Source organism: Musca autumnalis, unplaced genomic scaffold (assembly GCF_047663935.1).
Source record: "Musca autumnalis isolate F117 unplaced genomic scaffold, ASM4766393v1 scaffold_5, whole genome shotgun sequence".
Lineage (NCBI taxonomy): Eukaryota > Metazoa > Arthropoda > Insecta > Diptera > Muscidae > Musca > Musca autumnalis.
The window spans coordinates 117688840-117711690 of record NW_027412088.1 but is presented as its reverse complement, the minus strand read 5'-3'; the positions used below and the strand labels follow the sequence as shown (position 1 = coordinate 117711690).

Below are 22851 nucleotides of genomic sequence, written 5' to 3'. Positions count from 1 at the left end.
TCGAAGAGCAAAATATGTATTGTGAAGATGTTTTTAGATTCCGTGTGTACTATGAAATGAATTTTATTTTTTTTTCAGAAAATTATTTCCTTTTGCACGAATGAATGATTGAATGAATGAATGACCATATAAATATTGAAAAAGGTCCCACACAAACCACTTTCAATTCTTATGATATATGAAATAAAGGTGTGTATAATGTGAAACGATATATATGTAATAATACGACGAAAAATAGTGAGAAGCAAACTGTTATGTCATTTATGTTATGTCGTTTGCCCTTATACCTTGTTTTCATTAAATATCTGCTAACAGTGACTTCAAAACATTGTCAAAATTTCTAAAAAATAACAACTGTATAAGATTTTTGTGCGGAAACTTTTTTATCGAATCATTTTATAATTAAGATTTTATGCAATCTTAGGAAAAAATCATCAAAATATCATACAGGGATACGAGGTTGTGTAAAAGTCATAACCCTAATCTACATACATATGTAACTAGATCGAGTTAGGTCGTCGAGACAATAATTTTGGTACATACACTAGGTTGCTGCATTTTTTACATTTATTATCATATTTTGATGGGTTATTGCTTAAGATTAGATAAAATCTTAAACAACTATGTCATCCTATGCCACTCTCAATTTTTTTGGAGAATGTTTCAAATAGTGTCAAGTTTAAAAAAATGTGGTTCCAGCTGCATTTAGTTGCATTTCCGTGTGTGACATCAAAAATACTAATGATGCCTCTTGTCGTTTTAGTGAACAGCTGTATTGTTGTGTTGTTTTGTGTTTTCAATTTTTGTTTTGGTTTTTTCGTTCAAGATTTAGATATTTTTGTTAAGGTATCTACTTAGGAGTGTATATTTTCACACTTGTATATTTCCGCGAAATATTCGTCGGAGATCCCCATAACTCGAAGAGATAATATTTAGAGGGTTAAATGGACCACAACTTTTGTGTGAAGATTGTGAACATTTTTAATATATATATTCTTTATTCCTAGAAGAGACATTCCGGGCAAGTAAGCTATACTTGGAAGCGGAACGCTTGACCTTTCTATTGATGTCAGTTGTGTTGGCGTACATGATAAGATAACAGAGTTACAGTATAATGTACCCAGTTATTTGTTTGTAGTGTAATCATAAACACGATTGTAGCTCAATAATCAGGAAATTTTGCACGGGGTAAGAGATTAGGTAGAAGAAGATGCCTAAAATTTTAGGTGATGATCTGATATTATTTAGCGGGTGAAACGGACCATTACATTTGTATGAAAAATATGTAAAAAAATATGTTTGGGATATATTTTATTTCTTGGAGGGCATATACCGACAAAGTAGCCAACATATGGAAAAAGAACTACTGGCCTTTCCCCCGGATGCAAATTGCAATAACGTGTCTGCTAGATAATGGACCTACTGCCTAGTATATAATGGGTTTTGTGTAGAAAACCACATATTCCTATCATTCTACAAATTGTCTCTATCATGCAAATTACGTGGAGTCCTAGCGTATTAATTGTCCAATTGGATTTTCTATAAATATATTGCAGCATGGGTAGCTTCGTCACCTTTTTTAAATGTACTCGGTGTCCTTATGTCGGGCTTATATATTTATTTATATTAGGTGTATTCCAAAAAGAAACCTGATATTCATAGAAAATTTAAATATGTAGCAGAAGGGGCTACACAATGTCAATTTTCCAATTTAGGAATATTCATTAGAAATGTATAAAATATAACTAAAATATAACTAGTAGGGACAAGATAGCCTTATCTTATATCAATGAGTGCACCCGATTCATGGGACCTACTATTTATCACCGAGTCCGAACGGCGTGTCCTAAGCAGGGTTTCGGAGTCGGAGTCGAGCAATTTTGCTGGAGTCTGAGTCGGAAAAAATAACTCGACTCCGACTCCGGGCAAAATTTTTTCCAAGTTATAGAAACATAAGATTAAATTTGGAACAAGTACATTTTTTTCAAATCATTATTTATTTTAAAAGAAAATTATAAGAAAGCATATATGCAAACTGTATTTTATACTAATTTAAAGGGCAACTCACAGGATATTTACTATCCTCTGAAGTGTAGTATATTCATCCCTATTTTGTTGATTAAAATGATTCTTTACATTTTTGCAAACAAAAGCAATGTTCTATGACAATAAAATTAAGATTGGACCTTTAACCTCTTTCATCAGAAGTCTTACTGGTATTATTGGTATTCTCATCCTGTTTTTTATGAGAAATTATCCTTGTCCTCTATTAAATACATTGTGGTCTCTATGTATTTCGGTAAATTTCGCATAATCTATTAACTATATATATGAAATTCAGATTAAATTCGTTGTTTGTCAACGACAGATTCATCCCGCCATAACTCAGAAGTCTGAAAAACGGCGAAATCTTTCTTCTAGGATTCTTTATGTACCCAATGAGGGAATTAGATGTAGACATTCAAATAACCGGATCTGTCCGCCAGGAACAGACATAGTTCATGTGTATCCGAGTTTTCTATAGAATCAAAGCATATACGAAATTCAACGAAATACATAACCATCGAGTTTTCAAGAGAAAGGATCGGGTAAAAGTTATAAAGGACAATGGAAACATGACAATATCGATTTCTTGTCTTAGTGGACCGTCACTACATAAAATGTTCCTAGCAACATTTATGTACCCAATGAGGGAATTAGATGTAGACATTCAAATAACCGGATCTGTCCGCCAGGAACAGACATAGTTCATGTGTATCCGAGTTTTCTATAGAATCAAAGCATATACGAAATTCAACGAAATACATAACCATCGAGTTTTCATGAGAAAGGATCGGGTAAAAGTTATAAAGGACAATGGAAACATGACAATATCGATTTCTTGTCTTAGTGGACCGTCACTACATAAAATGTTCCTAGCAACATTTTTGTAGAATATTTTCATGCTAATTTTTTCGTGTGCTAATTTTTCAGTTCCAGAAAACATCTGTCTGCCTACGTGATGGGTTGTTTACACAATATATCTCAAATATTTTAATAAATTTATCCACTCCACACCAAGGTTCAATATGTGAGCCCTGCATTTTAGTATAAATAGCATAGCATAGAATATGTGATCAAATTTTTAAGTCGATCGGAACAATTTTGCCATAGTATTATCGTTGGATGGGAACAATTTATTTTATTTTGTATGCCGCAAATAAACTGTGTTTTTTTTTTTTTTTTTAAATCGGCCACCAAAATATATGACAATTGGCTTATCAGTTTTCGAGGTAGAGTTGGTTGGCACCGCAAAATGGTTTAATAAAAACAGGGTTTCGTAGACGGTCTCAAAACTTCGTAATATTTTTCGCTTTCAGATAAAGAAAAAAATCACGCAAAAAGTTACGTAGTTTTCTCGGAAAAATCATGAAAAATGGCTTTATTGAGCTTTACAACTGGGGGTCTCCTTTTAAGGCTAAGCGCACTAAAATGTTGGGTTACATCCAGTTTGAATTGCTTATAATTTTTATTGCATGTAGTCCTTATGATTTGTATTGCCCCTTCATTTTCACATATTTTGAAAGCTTAAAGATTTTCTTATTCGGAAGAATTCCGTCCAGAATATACTCGTGCAAAAAAGGAAAAACGACAAAAACTTTCCTTTTTCAGATGCATTATTGACCATTAAGTTCGATTTCTAACGAGAAATTAATTAAAAATCTTCGCCTAAAAGGCACAATTTTCAAAAAAAAACTTTCTAAATGTGCTATTTTCAATGTAAGAGTCGGCAAAAATAATATTTATTTGTTCGAATGTATTCGATCGAATGCCCTTTCTAACGAATATGTAAGGAAAAACTAACACATTATAGGCCAAAATATAGGAAGAAGTTAAAAATGTGTGCACATTTTATTCATTTTTAGTGGTATAGGAATTCACTCTCGGAGTCGACCCGGAGTCGGAGTCGGAGCCGGAGTCGTGAAAAAAACTCGCCTGGAGTCGGAGTCGAGGTATTTTTGGCTCGGTCCTAAGACACCACCTTTAGAATAGTATTACATTCCTGAAATACAAAGGAAATGTCGCCAACATTACTGATGGTATTTTGCCACCGTTAAAAATTTGATGTGGCTTGACCTTGATTTTCTACATATCAAATTTTCAACGGTGGCAAAATACCCCTCAGTAATGTTGGCGACATTTATTGAGTATATGGCGAAAAACAAAAATCCACTGCAATTCCATTTGAAAAAAAAATTAAAAAAAATTTTTGCGAGCACATCTACAATCTTTGGCATAGAGGTTAAGAAAAAAATTCTGGTTATTTATTGAGTATATGGCGAAAAACAAAAATCCTTTGCAATTGCATTTGAAAAAAATTAAAAAAAATTTTTGCGAGCACATCTACAATGTTTGGCATAGAGGTTAAGAAAAAAAATTCTGGTTTCAAATCTGTTCGCGTTCACAAAGTTGGACGATGCGCGCAAAAGTTATAGCGGTTTTTATTCTCATATAAAGAAAAAATATTTAAAAATATCTTATTTGTTGTTATGAGAAAGTGTATGCATAAATCGTTAAAAGTATTCCAAATCTGTTCGTAGATGCTTAAATAGTTATTAAATTTATTATTATTTTCGCGGAAAATCAACAAATAATAAACAAATTTTGAAGTAAATCCAAAATCCAGAGTCCGTACAAACCCTCAAAAAATAAATTAAAAAATATTTGCGGAATCTAGGCAATGCGTAGAAAAATATGATACCAAATTTATAGAGATTGGGTACATAAATTACATATTATAGCAACAACAAAAGAGAAAAACTTATTGTTGGAAAATATTGTTGCAAATATATTTTTTGGTTTGATTCGAAAAATTAGAAAAAAATATTTGGGAGTTCTCCAACTATTTCGCTAAAACCCATACAATAATTAATATGTACTGCTAAAACTTCATCAAGAAATATAGTTAACCATCGTGAAAGCTTATTTGCTTACTTTGATAACTTATAAGAATAGGAAATTAAGAGTAATATTGAAATTACAATCATTCAAAAAATGTGGAAATTAAAAAGCCTTTTATTCGCGAATTAGTTAAAATCAGTTGATGCGCATCCGTTTTTGGATACAGCGAATCAATCTCTTTCAATACTCGTATTTATGCATACTTCGATGTTCCACTCAGCGGCCATTGTGTGCCGTCAGTTGCATCTCACAATGCCAAAAACCTTAAAGTGGGCAAAAATCGCGCAATTTGCATACGATTTTGATGCGCATCTGGTTTCAGTAGCAGCCATCAAAAATACGTCTATATACACATATTTCAAATAGATTCTTCAAGAACCGCGGATGTGCCTCCACATTCTATTTTTGGTAAAAAACCGATATTACTCGCGAATCTCTGTAATTTATTGGATTTATTCGATCGCGGAAGGTCTCATCAGATCCGTCGCGTAAAAAAACTAAATTCACGCGGGATACAAAAGAAATTGAATGGCGGGATACAAAAGAAATTGAATGGTTTTTTAAAAAAATTCACGTATCAAATATTATCCTTTAGACTCCAATTACTAGGATGCTGTAAGGAGCACACCCATGAGATATGCATTTAACGACATAAAATCACGAGTTCTATAATCCTATTATGAGTTTTGAATATTATCTTGTTGCGCGTCCGAATTATTAAAAAAAATCAAAAAACCACGAAATTCCGGCTTCAAAATGTCAGCATCAATTTTTTTGGATGCAGTGGATATATCGAAAAATTATACACTAGTATCATATTGTCCATGAAGTATTCTTTGAGTCTTTCTTTGGGCATATGTCTATAAAATGTAAGGTTAAGCCAGAAATCGGAAGGGAGCATAAAAAAACTTGTTGGCTTCAACCCATTTTTACCTATTTTTCTACATTGATGCCAACACAGCTTCCACGTAAATTAATTTTAATGGTCGACCTTATGGGATTCCTCCTAAAACACTACATTTTAAAGAATTTCAATCATACTACAGTCGAAATCGTTATAAGCGATTTCGACTGTAGTATGATCGATAGTCGTTATAAACGATATTTATAAAAGAGGTAATATAATATTATGTATAGTGACATTTAGGTATAAATACGTTGTTTTATTAAGTAAATAAATAAAATCAATTCAATTTTTTACTTTTTCATTCTATAAATGACAAAATAATAAAAAATAACGATACTAAATTCATTCTTCAGCAGATCGCCTTCAAAATATCACCTTTTAATAGGATATGGTTCTATTTCTAAGAGTCTGTTATTTTAGTTTGTGCTTTTGAATTCCGACATAAGTTTTAAATTTAACTCAGATCTGAGTTTTGAAAGGGTTTCCAAAACACATTTTTGTTTGTAACATCTTCTGAGTAAATAAATTTTTGAAGAGTTTCTACAGCTAGACACGCCTCTGACACTTACAGCATTTGAAACTCTGTTCATTAGAATTGCCTCCATCTAAAACTTCCAATTATGTCGTCGTCATTATATAAGGCAGATGTGAAAACTTTGTCATCGATGGCAAATAATTCATGAATATCTTCCACGTGTTGGGAGAAATTAGAACGAAGATAAATGTCTTCAGAAACTTTTAAAGGTCCATTAACAATCCCGCAAGATGAAGAAAATTATCAATGACAGAAGACGTTACATTTTTCCATGATTCATCTAACACTAACACGGCATCCAACACATTTAATTTCGTACTTTGATCCTTTTCTATTCTTGACAGGATAGTGGATATTTGCTTATCCGGCAATGCTATTTTAATGATTATATTCCACCTTGGTCCATGGGTTGTAAAACAGATGTGACATTGGGTGACAAACATTCAAGCTTAATTGACTTGAGAACGCCATCTTCGAACATGTTGTGCATAAGTTTGGTATTTTGTTGTTGTTTGAGTTTGAAAAAATATACATACAACAAATTATTAAGAGACAATTTCCTTCTTCGTATGATTCGACGTTATAACCGATAGCAAAATTCAAATATTTCACAAAAACCGACGTTACAACCGATATGACGCTATAAGCGATGACGTTATAAGCGATATTTATTTGTGTGGAATATAAAGGACAGAAATTCGGGACTTTTGGATTTCGTCGCTATAAGCGATTTGACGTTATAAACGACGACGTTATAAGCGATTTCGACTGTATATAGAATATATTAACCGTTCGCGAATTCTGAATGGGTGAAACTCGGATTCATCGATTGTAAAACATTTTTGGTTTTCGCCATATTTGCCATGTAAAACTTCTCTACATGTGGTGTCGAACTCGGCGATTAGCAGTTCGAACTCGGAGATAAACAGTTGGTTCCATATTCTTGAGCTGATATGAATCGGGGTGCACTCGCTGTCATTTCTGGGATGTTTGTGGAACGATCATTATATATATTATTCAAGCTTGATGTGATAAGGTGGCAGAATCCACAAAGTTATTTCTTAGAATAAGTTTATTTGTTCCAAAAAGGAATATTGATTTGCAGAAAGGTAATTCCCAGTGGTAGTGGTGTAGGGTATCAAATGGTCGGCCCCGTCCGACTATAGCCTTAGCTTACTTGTTTTGATACATAAACGAAATGAAAAACAAGTACACATTTTAAGATCGGCCGGAATAAACTGGAAAAACTGGACCCATAATGATGATTTTTTGGCTAAAGTATTTTTTTCTTATTGTAAGAATTTACTGAAAACATCAGATCTATCCGACTATAAGAAATATTTTTGTCGCACCTTCCCAAACTAGTGGGACCACTGTGCAATGATTTTAAAATTTTTATTTATAATCAATCGGCAATTGGGCAATTTCTTGAAGTAACTGTAAGAAGATATAAAATAAATCGGACACAAGCTTTAGAAGCATATACATATGTATATATGTAACATTACATAGGATCATGAAACAAACAAGAAAGTTAAATATTCACATTGCCATTGGAGAAGATGAATCTCAGTGGTAGGTTGTCCTTGTTACGGCAGGAGTTGTATAAGTATTACATAACTTTTATCGAACGCTCGCACACTAATTGCTTGGGGCAATGTTTTTTCCAGCGCGTCTTCAATCATTTGAGAGCCTTTGGGTAGTAATTCAGAGCAACAGATAGTTCTTCAAAATCTTAAGAGCGGAACAATTGACTAATGAACCACAATGATCAACACATGAGTAGAGAAATGAAGGTACTGATTTTACCCAATCTGTTCTGGGCATAGATGGTCCAAATTACTCATAAATAAGATTTAAGGGAAAAGAAAACAGCGTTTTTTTTGGGTTGGGTGTTGCTTTCTTTTGTTAGTTGATGCTGCATTGTCATCCTCCCAAGGACTATCTCTACTGCTGCGGCATTAATCCGTGCTACTTTCGGAAATCAGGTATCGGTGAGCTGGTAACCGTGGACACAGTCGCTTCCATTTTCCTCTTTTGCTAGTATGGGTGGATGGTATCAGATACAATGTTTTGCTCTATAGAGCTTTAAAGGTAGTAAAAGAAAAACACACATCAATAAAAAATGCGTTTTCCTGAATGTAAATGGAGAAGCTACCATAAGAACAATTCAGCATGAATTTGGAGAGTTTATTAGTTTCATTTCACTATCAAAAAATTGCATATCCGTTTGTTTGTCACTAATTTTCATCAATTGTAAGAATCAACAAAATCGTGAACGATTTTCAAAAGAGATACATTCGATTCTAAATGAAATACCTTCGCTAATTGTGGGATTGGCAGATTGCTTTCTTTTATATAGCCGCACTAAAACATGGGCCTATGTTGAACAATTTTTCCAGTATTAAAACAGTTGACACGTGGGTACTTTGTTGATCTTTGCCTAGATCTGAAATTATAGTCTTACATGCATCATCCCATGGTAAAGCATGCACATATTTTTTCACTAAAACTACTCTAGTGTTAGACCTAATTTTTTTTAAAAAATATTTAAAAAAAAAAATAAATTTCCATAGAACGCCCTTTCCCTTACTAATGGCTTAAATATTTGGACAGACACAAGTACGGGCTAAACATACAATTTATTATGTGGCTCACAAAATCTTTACCGAGATTGAAGGCTCCGATCCTCTGGGAGAATCGAAAACAAATTACGCTTAATATTAAAAGTTTTGGTAGACAGCTACCTTTGGTTTATATTTAGGACTTCAAGTCCAGAACAAATAGAAAAATCGACTATGCTTATGTATTTTTAACAAAATCCAGAGTTCTTGGGAGGCAGTGTCATACATATGGACATTAGGACTAAAAAATACCAAGCTAGTACCATGTGCGGAATATTGTCCTGATAACGAAAACGCGTGTTTTAGTTAGATTCTGTGAAAAAAGTTTCCACACCGACTAAGATTTCTAAATGCCTTTTGAACATTTTTATAAAGAACAATTTAGATTTTAGTTTTTTTTCAATAAACATTTATTTGTATACATATAATTTATTCTATATATATGCTTCACGAATTCGAGCAAGTTGAGGGGGGCAACTTGCCCCCTCCCCACCACCAAATAAACTTGCTCCACCACGACCGTAAAAATTACACACAAACCAAATTACGACCTCCCCCCAAATTTTCACTCGCGAATAAATCGGAGCTCTGCTTTATTAATGTAAAAAAAAACGAAATTTATCTATTGGACGTACAATTTTCCGATATTGACGATTATATTCAATTTCAATAGCTTATTTTATAACGATATGCTATTTTAATTGAAAACATGTAAGAAAAAACTGCAATGAAAAGCTTGTATGAAATCGGTGCGGAAACTTTTTAACCGTAGGGGAAAGTGATAATGGATTTCTTAATATTTATCCATGCTATATACGGCTATGAGGTGGTATTTTTGATATTTGCAAAAAATTCAGAAAAGGTATGACACTAATGGACATATGCATATAGCTCAAACAAACTAGTAGTATTTAATGCTTGTGCCTAAAATGTATATTTTATATTTACTTGGTATTTTTATAGATGTGTCGGCGGTAAGCATGATGGGGATGTAGTTTTCATTCAGGATGCAATGGTTTACAGTTGTAAGTTACTTCTTTCGAGCGGTATTCGTATGCGATCCATTAGGTGAATGAATATACAAAAGTCGATCATCAAAATTTCTTGCCAGTGCAAGTGATTATCATGTGAACAGACGACGAAGGAAGAGCTCACTAAACGATTGTGGTTCAAATTTTTTTCTTAAAATTAGCAGACTGTGGTGTACGTTGTTTTGCTCGCCTTTGTCTTGACTTTTTTGTTTGTACTCACAAACTGGAGTATATCTGCGATACGATGTATTTGTACGCTCTGGTATCTCTCATTCAGTCCAGCAAAGAATTAGTTAGTGATGTTTAATTGTTTCATTTGCACCTTCAATATCAACATTATCTTTTTGTTTCTGGAAAGGGCACTCACTATGTGGATAAAATGATCGCTATCACATATGTACATATGTATGTTCATATGTCTGCATATGTATGTTGTTCTTTGTCAGAACGTATTTTATTAGTTGTTTTCGTAGTTTCTTCATAACATAATCACATACATATTACATCGATTGACAATGGTGAGGTAAGTTTTTTGTCGTTCACCACCAGTGGTTGGCCGTGATCGTGTCGTTGTTGTTAGACCCAATTCGACAAATACGTAATGCAACAGCATTCACAGACATTCAACATAGTGCGTGCACTAGAAGCACACAATCAACAATATCCAAAACAAGTTGGCGGTGCGCGACTAACTCAACCTGCCACTTAGAAAAGATCAATTTTGTGTGTTGGTCTTATATGTATGCACTCTGAGTTACACGAAATTCAACAAACGTATCTTTGAAGTGACGCAACCTCACTGATATTCGATAAACATGGCACATTAAAGAAATTACATAGGTAAGCGTCATAGGCGTGCACGAGTTTATGTGTTTTGCGAGAATTCTTATAGTAGTTTGCCTCACTATTTTTAATTTGTACACATTTTTTCACTTTAACTCGACATGATGATTCGTTGGTGCGTGTTTATTGCTTAAATTTCTTTACCGCTCGCTCACCGGTATCATCGCCAATTGTAAAAAATTATCAAACTTATATACATACATATGAATATATCGATATGTGCATGTTATTAGTAAATCTTGAATGAATTGTGGGTTTTATATATGTAAACATGTGTGTACGTCGTTTGGCGAAGAGTGAGACACAAACGTGGGGTGTATGACAATTAGGGCTTTTAACACTTTTATCATGCTACAATTGAAAATAGGTATTTGCTTTGTGCCCGAGATTTGTTTATGTCCGTCCCGAAAACTAATCAGCCAGACACATAGAGTTAAGCTAACGACCGCGTATCCGCGACACAGTACCGAATACGCTAAACAGCGTTAAATAACTGAACTCGGAGCACAGCTGGCCTATAGATCGGTCCGAATAAGCGTAATATCCCCTAATTTTTTCTCCTCATCCAAGCGGACACACACAACCAACCATATGTTACCGAAATAGCGAGATAAAGAAGAAGAAAACCAGTATCTCGGCGTATATGGCAGTTAGCAGTAACCAAGAACACACAAACGCCGATACGAAGCGTAGAAAAGCTTGTAATCGTTGGTACAAGATACAAAGCGTAGTATATTCATACATTCAAATGAATGAATCAATGTTCTATGAACGCGAGCGCTCACTACCTTTTTTCTCTTTCCGGGCATTTGTAGATAAAAAAATCATGATGCCAGATGATTTGTCATTTTTACTCAGGAACATTGTTCTTTTTGTCGAATGAAGTGGTATATGTGACAATGCAGAATATTAAATTCACTTTTATGATATTTTAGAGAAAAGGATCCCGGTGTACATAATATTTTTATTTAAGCTTTGCGAAGGATATTTTATCCTTTAATTCTTTTTTTGGTGCATTCCTTGCACAGGAAATGAAGACTAATGACCTAGACAGACGGCAGTCTTAATTTGCATTAACAGCCTTACCCCCTGTTTTTGTAACTTATTTTTGTTCGTTCGTCTATATTCGTTATAATTTAGGCATATATAGCTCAACCCCCAGAAGACATACATACCTAATTTTTCGTATACCCGTTCCATATACAGCTAAGAATTCCTCATTTAAAAATCAGCGCTCTACATTTGCGCTAAAGCGAGTAAATCGATCTACAAAATTTGACAATTCGTGTGAGAAGAATAAATTTTTTTACAAAAACTGGGGGTTAATTCAAATTAATTTTAACATTATCCCCATTTTCAATGCACAAAATCAAACTTAATTTATACTGAATTTAGCAAATAAAATATGAAAATAAATCAGAAATTTTTGCGCGTCTTTCAAATAAGTAGTGGTCTTTGGCGAATAGAAAGCAGCTAATCGCGCCTTCTATCAAATGTAGTTTTAAAATTGTTATTTTCACAAACATTTCATTACCCACCATAAAAGTTCTATCGAAAATAATATCTTCTTCAAATGTTTGTTTACAGTTTTGCCATTTTTTTTAATATTCAAAAGACTCAAAAATATCGCGAATAAACTAAATTTATTTTTGCTTTATTGTGGTGAAAAAGTCAATGGTAGAAAGTGTATTTGTTTCGCATATTTTGGCTAACTTTTGTAAAACTTTATGAAATGGTAAATGCAGAAACTATCGTCTGTCCGGGTGAATGCAAATTAACTCTGGCGTCTGTCTAGGGGAGAGATGCGCTTCTTTGCAAAGACAGTATAGTGAGGGCGCCCACTGAGTTGTTTTTGCATTTGCTTCTCCCTCTCTCACTTACAGTGTAATGCTTGGTAAATGTAAACCAAGCGAAGTGAATGAAAACAAACAATAAACATCATGTGGTTGTTGTTTTCTTCACTCATATATGCACACATACTAAAACATTGATGGAAATTCTTGGGCGTCGCTGGTCTAGGGTATAAGGCCTAAATTCCTTCTGGGTAACCTTACTAAGTCCATATCTACATTAGGCAATTTACTATCGGCAATTGTCAGTTTGTCCGTAACAGAAGGTGTTGAGAGGCAAAGGGTTACCATATGCCTCACCTTTATCTCTCCATCAAACTGACTATTGTCAGAAGGAAAATAGCCTAATGTAGATATGGACTAAATGCACCTTGAGGTAATTACCTAATTAATTGCGTTTTGCGTGTGCGTTCAAAAAATAAACAAAAACAAAATACATGTATTTCAAATTGAAAAACTCGATAGTATAAAATATAAAGTAGAACAAATTCAACTTTGACAGAACGTATGTATGTATATTATGTTTTGTATGTGTTACGTAAACAAAACATATTTTTTATATGTTCCTGCGATTGATAAAATGTTATATGTTTTCGTCGCGGTTTTTCTTGTTTTAAACGGGATTAAAGTATTTGGGTAATACGCACGCTCAGAGAGCGTTGTTGTGGTAGAAGGTGAATATATTTGTACGTCGCGTCGCACAGTGTCACGGCCGTGGCCGAAAATTTTTAAAACCAAGTACATCGGAATGCAAATTTATTTATGAGAATTGATAGAATACATTTCAATTTGAAGGAATTTGAATTATGGCAGCGATATATCACGTAGTTGTATCCACGTGAAGGTTAAAATCCGATCTCTGTTGGAAATATGTAATATTTATACCCTCAGCATTTATGCTAACGAGGGTATATACACTTTTATACGGGCAAAATGTGCCTCATCGAAATAATGGTTTTAGACCCCAAGTATGTTTGGACGATATGTGTTTCAGACAATTTTGAGTTAATTTAGCCATGTCCGTCCGTCTGTCTGTATCTGCCGATTCGGTCCAAAACGTGGCCTTTGTAAAATTTTGTGCAAACTTAGTCTAAGTTCGCAGATAAGCTATATCGGTCCACTCCTTCAGGTACCTCCCCCACAAAAGTTCAAAAATTTTCGGAAATATTGTGCGCACGATAACTCTTGATGGGAGTGACCGATTTGGTCCACACTTTACGCATCTTAATATATCTATCAGATATAGAACAGGTTCGAATATGGGCTATATTTATCCACTCCTTCGGGTACCTCCCACACAAAATTTTGGATAAATTCACTTTAAGACCTGCTCTCGAATCACGTTAGTTTTTGTTGAAGCAACTTGCATTCGCTGCCTCAATTACGACAGTAAAAGTTTTTTTAGGGGCAAGTCCATACTTCTTGAGCAAATAGCTCGAAAGTTGTAAAAAACATTATGGCACCATATGTAGTGGCTGGAGAGCTCGAACCGAATACTGCGTTCGTCCACACTTTGGATATTGTAATATTTCTTCAAATATTAGATGAAATTCGAAGGTGGTGCTTATAGGTCCACTCCTTCCGGTTCCTCCCCCACAAAAGTTCGAAAATATTCGCTAAAATGATACGCGCGATTTCTCATTGACGTAGCAACCGATTTGGTCTGAACTTTGGATCTCTAAATATTGTCGAAACTTAGCTTATGTTCAATTTTGGGCCCTATTTGTCCAATCCCACACACCCACACAAATGTTAAACATTTTTGTATGGTTAAGGGTCTGTTCGAGGATCCTTTGGACATTTTTACCGAAGGTTTTGCTAGTGGCCGTGCGATATTATGTTTTTCGTAGGCTAGTGTGATAAAAATGCTCTATCTATCGATATCCCCGCAAATTGTTGAGTTTTAATCCTATCCATACTTTTGTCAGTTCATACACCCAACATTTTGAAAATCCGCAGGCTGAGGGTATATCTCTGTCGGCAAAGACGACTGATACTTTTTTACTTGTTTTGTCCTTATCTTACTAATATTAATAACTTTTATTATGCTCCAATACTTTAATATTTAATGCTTTGGATGTAACAAACTTGACTTTACATTTGTTTCGTAAGTAAATAGTGATCATTACCCAAATCTGTAGTACTTAGTACATCGGTTTTGTGAACCAAATTTTAAAATTAGTGGAGTGGGAAAAATTGTATAAAAGTGTATATTGATAGCATTTGCTGTGTGAGTTGTGAAAAGTGAGTGCTATGGGTATAACCAAAAAAACACCACCTCAGTACCATGTGGGGAATATTGTCCTGATAACGAAAACGCGTGTTTTAGTTCGATTCGGTGAAAAAAGTTTCCGCACCGCCTACGAATACTAAAACCATTTTGATATTTTTTCTATTTAAAAATTTAAATTTGTTTTGTTTGAATAAATATTTATAGAAAACAAATACAATTCTCAAATTCATTAAAAACAGTCAGTAAATTACGCGAATACGTTACAAATGACCACATATTCTCTTGTCCGATAGGTACAATAAATATAAACATAAAATTCGCGAGTTTATAAAGAAAAACAAAAAAAAATCTATATTGTCAAAGGGACATTAAATGCTTTGAAATATCGCGATTTGATAACTTATTGGTCCAGAATGGTTCCACTTTGATTTTAAATTAGAATAAAACTATTAATAAGTTAATACGAAAAGCGTATATGTCATTATAACAAATAAAATTTAATAATGCATTACTGAACTTCAATGCATTTGGTGCGGAAACTCTTTCTGCGATAGAGAAAAATTGACACCGTATTTTACAGTAGTTTTTCATGTTCCACAAGGCTATGCTGTGGTATTTTTGATATTTGCCAAAATTGCAAAAAAGTTATAACGCTAGTGAGCAGGGCTTCGGAGTCGGAGTTGGAGTCGGAGTCTAGCAAATTTTGCTGGAGTAGGAGCCGGAGTCGTGAAAAAAAGCTCGACTCCGGGCAACAATCTGTTCTACATTTATCAAAATTTGTCAAATCAATTTAAATGATCATAATTTAAAAAAAACTCTTAATCTCTATTTTGACTACAAAATGCATATCGGAAACATTTTTGTGTCAATTTATTGGAATAATAATTTTGTACTACTTAGGGAAGATCTTTTAAAAGATCTACAGGCCATTTTATGGAAGACTCACTGGTCTTCTCTTGTTGTTTTTTATTAGAAGTCATTTATGTCTGCTGCGAAAAAAACCTGTTTGGTTTTGTCAACGAGAAAAAAAAAACGAACAATATAGGTCTATGTTTTGGTATCCTCCCAATGTAATGTATCTTGAAAGTTCAAACTGAGATGACTGTAATTTAAGTTGTGAAGCTTATTTTATCTATTTTTGGAGTCGACTCCGGAGTTGGAGTCGGAGTTGGAGTCGGAGACGAGAAAAAAATGGACTGGAGTCGGAGTCGGAGTCTGACCAAAAATGGCTCGACTCCGAAGCCGTGCTAGTGAGTACTTCGAATGTACAAAGGTGGCATCGGCAGAGGTTTGAAGACCAACATTTATCTCTTTCAATGATCACATTTTTATACGAGTGTTTTGCGGTGTCCACTAAAACTCGAAAACGAATGGACCGATCATCATATATTTTTGTGGGCTTACGAGTATTAGTACCTAATAATCTTGTCTTTAAACGAGGGAATTTAAAAAAACAAAAACATAAACCGTTCACAATTTTTAGTAAACAAGTAAGAAAGTATCAGTCAGCTGTGCAGACGGAGATATACCCTCAGTCACTAACAAAAAAATAACAACAAAACCAAACCACACACAAAAATTGTGCCGCAAATAAAATATATTGATTTTATTTATTTATTATTATATTAACTTGTAGTAAATACAATGTTAATAGGACATAGCATTGGCTACAATGGCCATCAGCTATATATCACGAGTTTTTTTAAATCTGTAGGTAACGTAATTCGGTGCTATCAAATCATTGACATATGTATACCAAACATTTTTAGTCACCAAACTTCTTCATAAAGGACTCAAAATATATTTTGAAGTCAAAAATAGTGGTTTTTCAATTTTTTGCTCTAATCGGAACACACAACAGAATTTATCTGAAGGCTTATTATGTGACTGTTGTACTTGCGATTTCGCATTTTTTATTGTTTAACTCGGGCGTGTAGTTTTTATAGGATCGCAGTAATCTGGGCCCAAAGTTTACATTTTTGTGCGTAATTTTTTTTTCTAGGAGCCTGTTTTTTTCTTTTGGATTCAAAATTCACGACTGTTATTAGTTTTTTTTTGCGTTCTGAATTTAATAAGCCAATCGCGTCCATTAATATATCGGCAACCAGTCACTGAAGGTGAGTTTTAGAAATTTGAATGAATTATTTAGTATTTTCTATCAGTGTTGCTATCTTGAAGAGAGAAATAAAAAAATACTCCTGCAAACGCATTACGAGATAAAATTTAGAAAAAATCAGTTTATGTATATTTATACATACATATGTATTGTTTGAACATTTTTTTTCTTTTTAGTAACATTTCTCACTTTGCAATATTTTCTTATCAACATGACAGAACGATGTTGTTTACGACTTTAATTGTAGGAAAATAGTACACACATCTTCGAAGAGAATGGTGTAAATTGAAAGAGAAAATTAAACAAAAAATTAATGGTGTTACCAGAATTTAAGGAATTGTGTCCCAATTAAACAAAATCCCCAATAAAAAGTATATAACAACTTATGGCCCACACATATCAAATGCAAAACATCCAAGGAATTATACAAACATCTGTACTAAATTATGTATAAAGCTCTACCTTAAATATTGTGTTCTGGTTCAAATGTTGAAGAAGAGATCTGAATGGTACTTGGTATTCATGGAATTGGTTCTAAGCTGAAAAAAAGATCCGATGGTTTACGAATTTTATTTATCATTCATGGAATTCGTTAAAATGCTCAAGAAAATATCGGATCTTTCACTTCATTTGAACCAATGCAAAAAATATCCAGAGAAATCATGGCATCACAAAAAACACTTCCATAATATTTTACTCCGTTTTTCATGTTGCGTCACCATTTTATGTTAATATTTTAAAAACTTATTTAGTGAAATTTTCGAAAATTAACTTCAACTTTACAATTTTTATCTCTTGTAAAACTTTATACGCATTTTCTGCAAAATTGATTTTTTGAGTAAATGACAAATTTTGTACATTCATTGTCCCAGTTTTGTCTCATTTATTCATTTTATATGGACTTATGACGATGTAATTAATTGAAAGATATCTTGTTTAAAAAAATGATATTTCATACAGTATGCTGCTGAGTTAACAGTAATCCAACAGCTGTTGTGATTTTCGAATGAGACTTGTGTACTACAACAAGATCAGATTTCATGTCAACCTGGACATACGTACAGACAAATGTACATTAGGGTTATGACTTTTTGACATTTTTTTCTTAAAAAGGATTTCCTGTAGTGAGAACGAATGAACTGCCTAAAATAACATTCAATAAATTTTATTATAAAAAAGATACCGCACAAACCACTTTGAAAGGATTTTTTTTTGAAAAAATATTATGAAATGAAAAAAAAAAATGTTTCTCAAAAAATTATTTCCGTTACCTATTAATGACTAAAATAACTTTTATTCAATTTAAATATTGAAAAAAGTCCCGCACAAACCATTTTTAATTTTTATGATATATGATATAAAGTTATATATAATATAAAATGTTATAAAGTAGTTTTCGCTAACCTGCACATTGAAAAATTGCAGTCATTTTTGTGCACGTAAGCAAGAAATGCAGTTATCTTAAATAAATTTGATATAAATTAGCATATTTGTTCTACGAGAGAATAGTGAAATTGGGCAGCTAACGCCATAACGCAGCTAAAACCACTGCAGCTTAGTGAAAACTACTGTATAAAATTAGTGAGAAACAAACGGAAGCTTTTTTAGTGTGCGGAAGCTGTTTTTATCGAATAACTTTATAAGTAAGATTTTATGTAATCTTAGGTAAACACTCACCAAAATAAAATACAGGAATACGAGGTTGTAAAGAAGTCATTACCCTAATGTACATAAGTAATGTAGTCGACGCGCAACATACGGAGGCACTAACAAAGGAAGCTACATACATAAATTCCAGTATGTGGCACATGCTAAATTTTACAAACTGCAAATCACACCAGTTTTTTGTTTTTCTTTAAGCTAACGAAGTTCGAAGTGGTTAAAGTAAAATATCATTTTGCAACGGATTTGTATCGTTTTGCTTGGCATTAATAAACTTTTAGTGTAGCAACACTCAAAACTGAAGATGTCTATTTTAGAAAGCGATTGCCACTTAAGAAGTCAGCAACGTATACGATTTGTTATTAATTTGTTTGAAATGAAACAATTAAAAATGCGTAACAAGGGCATAAAATAGTAAAGATGGGACAAAATGCATATGCAGTTCATTTTTTAATATTTTAACCATAGGAGGCTTTTGTGTATAACAGAAACAAACCAGAATTTAAACTTTGCAGATACATGTATGCTAATTAAATCGCCAGATTTTAATATTAGCTATATTAATGGGGCCCAAATTATGTACCTGTAATTGGCCATATATGCATATATTTTTGTAGGATTCTTTTTTTAGATAAACTGGTAAAATTTTTTCATCGATTGGAAAATAATTGTGCCCTGTAGAGCGATTTCCTGAAAATTCGTCTTTGGCTCCTATACAAGGTATTATGGAAATAAATACCGGTCAGGGGGCAAGGGTTACCGTTAACCGATCATCATAAATTTTTGTACATTGTTTTAGCCACAATAATGAACTGGTAAAGTTTTTCATCGATTGGACCATAAATGCAGCCTTTAGACCTTTGGTCCCATACAAATTACTATGGAAAAAAGTCCCTCTGTGGACAGGGGTTAACGTTAACCGATCGCCAAATGGAAAAAATGTATGGGGTAGGCGTTTCAAAAAATAATTTTTTTAATTTTTTGAAGTAAACCAGTGGATTTATTGGCGGCCTATCATGTTTCCGGTACATGCAACGGCTTACACAGAAAACAAAGTACGGTATTTTAGGAATAGTGTTCGTAGTCTTCCTAAAGCTGGGTACATCTTATCGATAACTGTTTAACCGTCCAGCAACCACAAAACATTTTTTTTTGCATGATGAATGACAAAAATGAACGGCCACACTAGCAAGCAACAACAAAGCTGTCATTCAAAACTGACAATGTGTACGCAGCTTAAGGTTCAAATTTCTGAATTTCATGAACGCCTTTCATAAAGCAACTATAAAACAAGTTCGGCGAATTGTTTTGTTATTACAGTATTTTGTTTAACTTGCTTTGGTCCGTTTAGTTCAAATCTGCTAACTCATTTTTAACACAGTTGCAGTTGACCAATCGAACTGAAACTTTGCACACTTTTCAGATTTAGATGACAATACATGAATATGGGCCCAATTTTTCCTACAGCCCCCATATAGCGGTACCATCCGATTTCAGGTATTTTTAGGATTTTATCCAATGATACTGACATTTTCCCACCAAAAATTGTGAACATAGGTCCACAGCGGTACCACCCGATTTAAGTATTATGAGGATTTTATCTTCATTTTGCGGCCGAATTGGCTATAACTTGGCGTTTGGAGTCCCAAATGGTACAGAAACTTCTCCACCAAAAACTGTTGACATAGGTCCGGTTTTGATATAGCCCCCATATAGTGGTACCACCCGATTTCAAGTGTTTTAAGGATTTTATCATCATATTTAGTCAGAATTGACTGTAACTTGGCTTTTGGAGTCCCCAAAACAGAAGAAAATGTCGAACGCTGACAAAACTAAATTAAAAACTGTGAAATAAAAGACGAAAATTGATTTTTTATGTTTCTTTTTGACATTGCTACCAGATCTACCATTTTTCCGTTCCTTTACTTTTCTGGTAAAAAAGTTCATGAGAGAGCAATTTTGAGAAATGTTGACAATTTTCTCTTTTACCAATTTTACCATTAAAAAAGTAAAGGAACAAAGCTCATATGTACATACATGTTGAGTCTATCAGCACTAGGTTGAGGTATTAGAATCTAATAATTAGATGTTGCCTTTATATTAAAGAAATTAAACAAGTAAAGATGTATCAGTCGGCTTGGCCGACAGAGATATACCCTCAGCTTGTGTGAATTGGAACTTTCATTATCGAATCGAATCCGGCTACGCAACCAAAATCCTTTTCCCCGATAATTACGTATTAGGGGTTTTCAGATTTTGTGGCCTTTTTGGACGTATTTTGAACGAAAAATATATCTCTGTAAACAGGAATTGGTGGACCGATATAGCCCTTCTTCGAAATTAAACTAAATTGGACAAAACGTTACGGAGGCCAAATTTTGGATCGAATCAGCTGATTCGTCCAGAGTTATGGGCGGAGCAACTACACATGAAGCTCTACGCCTTCGGATATTTTCTCAGAAAATTTGAACTTGCCCCTGAAAAAACTTGTACCGTTGTAATGGGGGCAGCGAATACAAGTTGATATAACAAAAATCAAAGCGATTCGAGAGCAGGTCTTCAGCTGAACTTATCCGAAATTTTGTGTGGGAGGTACCCGAAGGAGTGGATCGATGGAGTCTATATTAAAATCTCATTTTTTGTCTGGCAGAAATTTCACGATGTGCAAAGTATAGACAAAATCGGTTACTCCTTTCAATAGTTATCGTGCGCACAATTTTTCAGAACATTTTTGAACTTTAGTGGGGGAGATACCTGAGGGAGTGGACCGATATGACCCATCTTCGAACTTAAACTAAGTTTGCATAAAATATTACGAATGACAAATTTTGGACCAAATCGGTTAAACCGTTCCAGAGTTATCGTGCGCTCCAGCCAGCCAGACAGACAGACGGACGGACATTGCTAAATCGACTCCAAATTGTCTGAAACGGATTTCGTCCAAACATACTTGGGGTCTAAAACCATTATTTCGATGAGGCACATTTTGCCCGTTTAAAAGTGTATATACCCTCGTTAGCATAAATGCTGAGGGTATAAAAATTGTAGATGCGAACTATATCGTACAGCCAATCCCTTTGTTTTTTCGACACCAAACGCACTGTAGTTGTTTGTTTTGTCAGTTGTAGTTTAGCGTAAAGCGTTTAGTTGTATTTCAGTCAGGTTGTATGTTGTTGTGATTTGTTGATATAGTCTCAATGTGATGGTGAGACGATGATACCATTCAAAGGAAAAAGAAACAAAGGAGGAAATATGTGAGCAAATAATGGGAATGTAGGGAAAAATAGGAAAGATATTTTGCATCTCATGAAAACTTTACATATATAGTTGCATTCGGATGGATATAAGAAACTGCACATGTTTCTTTTGTAAGGTACCTGTATGTTATGAAAAACTACATCACGAACGAAAATATGTAAAAATTCTTGAAATATTTTTATCTTTGTCCGTCAGAACGCACTGATTTTTTCAGTAAATGCTTAAAAGATGTAAAAACTACTTTAGCCAAAAAATCATCAATGTGGGTCTAGTTTTTACTATACTCAATAGGTTTCTTCCTCTCTGGGACCCCCTTTAATCCCCGAAATTTCATGACGATCACATCAAAATTTCTACCTGTAGCGTGATTACAAAAAAATTAAAAATTGGATGCATTGCCGACTATTGCGATATCTCCGTTGTTTGACCATCTACGCCAACCTACTTGGCATCAATGTAAAGGTAGGATTTTCTGTTTTCATAGGCAGACTTTGCCTTTGGAATTTTCCCAACTAAAGCTATGATATTCGTCATTACAATTAAAATCACAAAAATGAAAAGTTGGGTTTGATTAGCGACTATTGCGATATCTCCGTTGTTTGGCCACTAAGGACAATCTACTTCACATCCTTGTAAAGGTGATATTTTCACTTTCATTTAGGTTTTACTTTTAATACACCGAAAGAAAAATGTGTCATTGTTTTTGATGTAGAGTTTCATTGAATAAATGAAGAAGTTTCATTAAATAACAATAATGAGTTTCTTCATTATTCCAATGAAACTTCCTCATTAATGCAATAATACTCCTTTATTAAGTCCATATAGTAGTTAGAAGTTACAATTCTATTATT

The 22851-nt window shown here is 33.8% G+C and overlaps 1 protein-coding gene across 14 annotated transcripts in view; it reads right to left on the bottom strand.

The window, feature by feature from the left end:
- The window catches only part of Pde8 (phosphodiesterase 8), a 279303-nt gene that overhangs the window by 118016 nt on the left and 138436 nt on the right, over positions 1-22851 (bottom strand). Inside the window, exons 1-2 of one of the 14 annotated variants that reach the window (XM_073955391.1) lie at positions 11083-11376; positions 9956-10404 (exon numbers count right to left, since the gene is read on the bottom strand). The exons of 10 other annotated variants lie outside the window; for them this stretch is intronic. In XM_073955391.1, the coding sequence (XP_073811492.1) occupies positions 9956-9989 (34 nt within the window). In that variant the 5' untranslated portion in view covers positions 9990-10404; positions 11083-11376. Of the gene's footprint in view, positions 1-9955; positions 11378-22851 lie in introns of those variants that run through there. 3 more of the 14 variants (XM_073955393.1, XM_073955390.1, XM_073955394.1) reach the window with 3 other exon arrangements.